The following is a 6,000-nucleotide window of genomic DNA, read 5'->3' on the forward strand; positions in this document are numbered from 1 at the left end:
CACGATTCCGCGTGTGGATGTAATTTTAGCTGCTTCGATATTAAGCATTCTGAGTGGTTTAATATCAAAATTCAATTCGCTGATGGTTATATTTCGGTTTGTGAGTTAACAGAAAAGCGAAATTAGGTATGTACGTGTGGAAAATGTAAATTATTGAAATAATTATACTGGTAGGGTAAAACGGACAATTGTCAATTAGAGTGAGATGGACTGTGAAAAGTCTGTTTAATCTATACCTAAGGAATGCGATAAACCTTTACGCTTCATATATTACAAAACTGTCCATATTACTCGCATCGAAAAAATGTTGTACTTTTCGGTCTGTTTTAGTTTTAGTTTTTTTAGGCGCATCGTGTACCACCCAAAATGTGGAGTATATTAAGTTGTATATACGGTAGCTATACGTTTTTATGTTAGCTGGGTTATTTTCTTCAAGTTTGCTCTGGTTACCATAAAGTTTTTCCTATCCTAAATTACCAATATATTTTTCATTGTACCAATTTTTTACCTTATCTTGAGTGGATGTATTCAACACCACATTTAATGCTGCAAATTGAAAATTATTGATTTACTCTCAATTCCGCTAATAATCGCATCCTGTTTTTCCCCGTCCAATTGCAGATCGATCCAACAATGAAGCTGCTAATACTGCTGTCGTTTCTGCTGGTTTACTCATCCGGCCACCGGATACAGCTGTCCGATTCGATTCTGGACATCATCAACACGCGCCACGTGGAGCAGGTGCTGGCGGAGCGACGGATGAACGCTTCGCGGGACGAGAAGCGATACTTGGTGCAGAACGAGCTGATGGATGAGGACGCGACGGAGGACAGCACCGGTGATCTTTACCAAACGCCCGAGGTGGCGATCGATTTCGATTTCAATGGGCGGCTCCAATCCGGCTCGGCGTCGCCAGTGTTCAACGAGAGCGGCTTTCAGTATCAGCCGACGGGATCCTCCCCCAATGCGGATATTTTGGCGGACCTGCGGGCATACAAGGGGGATAAGTTGCTGAAATCGAGTAAAAATGCGCTGGTGGTAACGAGAAAAGAGTACCTCAAGAAGGACTGGTGCAAAACGGAGCCACTGGTGCAGCGGATCCGGGAGGAGGGATGCCTCAGCCGGACGATCATCAATCGCTTTTGCTACGGGCAGTGTAATTCGTTCTACATTCCAAAATCACCGAAGCGTAGGCGGCACAGTGGTGGCGCTGCAGGCGGTTCGGGCACACCGGGACGGGGCGGTCACGGAGGTCACCACGGTGGTAGACGTGAGGTGGATCTTGATTTCGAAGACGAAGATCTCACCGGGCCAGCGTTCCGCTCGTGCGCCTTCTGCAAGCCTAAAAAGTTCACCTGGATCACGGTGACGCTTCGCTGCCCTTCGTTGGTGCCCCAGTTGCGGCGGAAGCGCATCCAACGCATCAAACAGTGCAAATGCATTGCGGAGCCATTGAATTAAAGTCGTTGTTTTTTTTTGTTGGTGCTGCTTGCCGAAGATGGGACGTGAAAGCGGAATGCGTATGCGTTTTTGGATGTTCGTGTGGGGTGAATGTCGCGCGAGAATGACTGGGCGCTGTTTATTTTTTTTTAAATTCTTGTCTGCTAGTGACTGCGAACATGTAAACCATGGAGAATAGTAGGACTTAATCTGTTTCGAAGTTTTGTTTTCTTCATTTAATTTAATTTTTAGTCAATAGACAAGTATTTTGTACAAGTCTCTTGTGGCATGGTGTTTGCGATAGAATGTGTGCGCATGTTTGCATCTGTGCCGTATTTTTAAATTCAATTTGATTATGAGCTACAGAAACAGCATAATCATCAATGGACATGGTGTAAGAATGCATATAACATTTTCCCACAAGTTGCTGTCACTGATTTGTGATTTCTAATAATGAGTGTATCCGAGAAGGTACACTCGAAATCATGAATACAAATAAATAGAGAATATTATTACTTCATTCTGGTTTCCCACAGCGCTGATCTCTAGACTTGGACTGGCTGCTCGTCCCACATGAAGACGCCCCTGACGTGGTGCTTCAAAGTGCAAATTAATGTTAATTTACGCTTCCTATCACGACTTACTATGCGTGAACCACCCAACAGAGCGGTTTTAAGCAACTCCGGGTTCACTTCTATTGTGGCCGGGTATTAAAGAGTTGGTTTGGTCCAGTGACGATTTTGCTGTGGCCTTATTTACTGCCTCCGCACCGATGATCGTCTCTACACATTACACGTTCCGACGACATGAAATGCGTCTAATGGGATTCTAACGCGTTCAACTAGTCATTGCCTAGACCGGTGCCCCGTAAGTCGTTTGATCTGTTGGGAAATTGACACATCTGACACGCAGTAAAATCATTTCTTAAATTTGGCTAATCACCTGGATTTGTAAACTGACATTCAGTGGAGGCAGATTTTAAGTACCGAATCGTTTGACACTTAGCCTGGTTGGGATTTGAACACTGGATTCATCTTGCTGATTTCATTTGTCTCAGGCAGTAATCATTTCCGGAGTTCTTCTATTGAATTTAATTTTGCAGGATACCGAAATCAGTCAATATTCAGTGTGTGCGATTTTTAAACTCGAATCTCGAAACAAAACTCAAACTCGAAATCAGGAACGCACAGTTTTTTTTCGAACATATTTTCTTAATTTGTGAATGGCTGTACTTCTTTTATGTTTTTACATACCGTCAACCCATTCTCTGGTAAATTAATATTCTATCATTTTATTTAAGAAGTCAAAGCAACGGTATGAAACGTTTTCCCTGATATTCAGAAGCTAACGGCTTGCAATACCCTACTGCCTTCAAACACAACACCCTACTGAATTACAATACTCCACTGAATTTCAAAGAAAATCTTTCGGATTTATTGCCGATTTTTGTGCTAACTCAGTCACGATCTGATGGATAAAGCCTTTTCTTTGGAACTGAGGAAAACACAACTTATTCGGTATCTATTTTCAGAGATCTTTACCACGGAATGCAAGCAACATTTATCCTGAGCTCACATTGCAGTGCTAGGACTTGGGCGTTGGAGTAATCTACCCGGAAAATGAATTTGTTGACTTGAAGAATTAATTTTATTTCAAAATGTTGGTGGTTTTGAAAAGAAAGAAAAGTCGATGACAACACGGTGTTGATGTTATCGGATCAGAACATTGGTGCTGTCGATTGTGTTGCTGGATGATAGCTGTTTCACTGACGTTGGTGTTGCTGGATTCGATTTGCGTCGGATTCTGATGACTTTTTTCCACAATTTCTCAATTCCTTCTAACTTCCTTTTTGGTTTCTTCTTTTACTTCTTCTTCTTCGTTGCTCCATGGAGGCTTTGTATTTAAACTTCCATTCGACGGATTTGAGGTAATGTTGTCTTGAATTTTAGGAACGTTAAACTTTCTCAGTTCATTCGAGAAGAACAAATTAGAGAACTTAACCTAAACTCTTTTCTCCTGACCTTGAGCGAGGTCATTTGGACGCCATCGCCGACTTATTGCCAGTTGGATGACAGTTTAATGGTGAAGGATGTTTTGGACTATGTAGATATTGTGTATCCATAATTAGCTTAGTGTGGTTGTTTAGCTCATTCTCTATCAACAAATTTCCCTATCGAGCACATTACAGTACCTTAAAATGATGCTTATTCAACAAAATTAATACAAAAGCGCGGATTTTATCATGGGGTGCAGGCGGTTATAAATTTGAATGGCAAGCAGGCAGGCAATGGCAATGCAGTGTTAATTTATCAATCCTTGAAAAATGAGCAAGTTTTTTACATTGAAATAATTTAGAGATTTCGAAACTCGTCATGGCTACTAAATGGATTTTTTTAGTGATGCACATTAAACAAAAATGTTTGGAAGACTGACTATTGTTTTGAAAAAAAAATCCATCAGTGTTTAAATAGTGTCAAAATAGAGTTTTTCTTGTGGTTTAGAAGAACAACTACAAATTTTAAATATATTGCAGCATGCACTCATGTTGTCAGGTATTTGTTCTCAGTCTTATGTATCCAAAATACCTGCAAATTTTCTAATTTAGATGTTCTGTGTCTTTTTTCCCGATTCATCGTAACAATCACTTCATCGTCAAATATTGGAACGTTTTTGCAAGCGAACAAAAATTTTATCATATGGAAGGTTGGATTTGTTATTGGTTTACTTACAAAAATATTGTTTTGAAACAAATTAAAAAGTTGTTTTTTCATCTCCGAATATACACCCATATACATCGAAGTAAGTAAAACATTCCAAAACAGGAAAATTGTTGCTTCAAGATGGTGTATGTTCCATTTCTAATTGAGGGGCTCAAAATGAAAGGGATGTAGGTGACATCATCGATTTCTCTACATCGACTCTCTCTCTCTTTTATTCATAACTCAAATTGGAACATTTTTGCAGTTGAGTTATTAACTAAAGAAAAAAATGATGAAGACAAATCGATCAAGTCACTTACACCCCTTTCTTTTTGAGCCCCTCAATTGGTATTTTTTTTACAAAGTTATATTCTATATATCCACTAAAATAATCTGTGCTCTTTGGTCCTCTAATTTTATCTTGTCGAGTGAAAAAGTAATTACTGTTCAGATTAATACTGACTGAATGTTCAAAACTCACCAAGAATCATCCGAAATATAGCAATTTACCTCAAATCAGTTGCCATTACTATTTATCCATTGGATCGTGTTAATTGGCTTTGATGCCCATACAGCTCGTTCACATTATTTTAGAGAGACGTTATAATTATTTTGTAGCAGACAATTTTCTCAGTTCATTCGGCTCCAACTTTTGGAAAATTAAACTCTCATCTCCTGACCTTGACAACAGAAAATCCGAACCGAATCGGTTGTGCGGTGGCGAAGGTGGCAATAGCCAGCAAAAAAAAAACAGCTTCAGCATTTAACCGAAGAACACAGCTCTCACTAAAGTCAAATAACTCCTTCACATACAGTTTGGAACACGCTGCAATTTTAACCCGGAACAAAAAAACACAAATTCACGAAAATTGAATGATCAACCGGAGAAAGCCACCAATAATCCCAAAACCCTTCTAAATTCACACAAGCTCTCCCCCGGTGAATATAATAAAAATAAAAAAACTTTTTTATTATTTTTCATCGAACTTTTCTAGAATGACTCTTCAGTAAAATTTTTGATGGCCCTGAAAAGGGCCTTGGTTTTATGGTAGCAGCTGATTCATAATTGGTTCATGATTCATATACCATATGTCGAAATTCGTGTCCTTATACACACATACTGCAGCCAAAGGGGTTTCTCTATTTGTATCACAATCACGCATGGAATCAAACATGCTTGCGTGTGGTATCATACACAAGCGCTCTCCACCAGACGGCGTGTAAATCGATACGGTGCCTCAACCGAGCAAAACTGCATCATTGTGTGTGTGCAGGAGCGATAAGACGAGAACGTTTGTTCGGTGCAAACATGTCTCTGGAAGCTTGCAAGTTCAAGCTTCCAGAGACATGTTTGCACCGAACAAACGTTCTCGTCTTATCGATCCTGCACACACACAATGATGCAGTTTTGCTCGGTTCAGTTCACAGTTGAAACTCTCCCGCTTGGTAAACAGTGGTAAAATATATTGTGACAGGAACGAAGTATAAAAACGGGAAAGGAATAAACACAGAAAACATTTGCTATCAAAAAGACAGAAAGAAGGACACTTGGCGGGAAAGATGGACACTAACTGAAAATTCAAGTTTATGTACTCGATAACTTTTGGAGGTCTTCAAATATGCCTTAAAAGTAATCTAGCAAAAAGGGTAGACTAAAATCACCCAGAAGGTCTTGTATTTTTTCTCATTTTTTCATGTCTAAAATAGTTTTCGGCATTCGGAATGACAAATTCGGATTACGTTTTAAAAACCGGTTTGCTGATTTGTCAATGATATTGCACTTACAAACGTAGTTAATGGGCATCTGTTAATAAAAGAAGGAGGAGATATTGTTTTCAAATCAAAATGTTTGCCTTTTGAC

General features: G+C 39.5%; 1 protein-coding gene across 1 annotated transcript in view; it reads left to right on the forward strand.

The window, feature by feature from the left end:
• Positions 1-5,469, forward strand: part of LOC129778547 (uncharacterized) — a 118,432-nt gene extending 112,963 nt beyond the window's left edge. The window contains exon 2 of the mRNA XM_055785514.1: positions 622-5,469. Within this exon, the coding sequence (XP_055641489.1) occupies positions 634-1,461 (828 nt within the window). The 5' untranslated portion in view covers positions 622-633 and the 3' untranslated portion in view covers positions 1,462-5,469. The remainder of the gene's footprint in view (positions 1-621) is intronic.
• The last annotated feature ends 531 nt before the right edge of the window (positions 5,470-6,000 follow it).

Source organism: Toxorhynchites rutilus, chromosome 3 (genome assembly GCF_029784135.1).
Source record: "Toxorhynchites rutilus septentrionalis strain SRP chromosome 3, ASM2978413v1, whole genome shotgun sequence".
NCBI classification, from domain to species: Eukaryota; Metazoa; Arthropoda; class Insecta; order Diptera; family Culicidae; genus Toxorhynchites; species Toxorhynchites rutilus.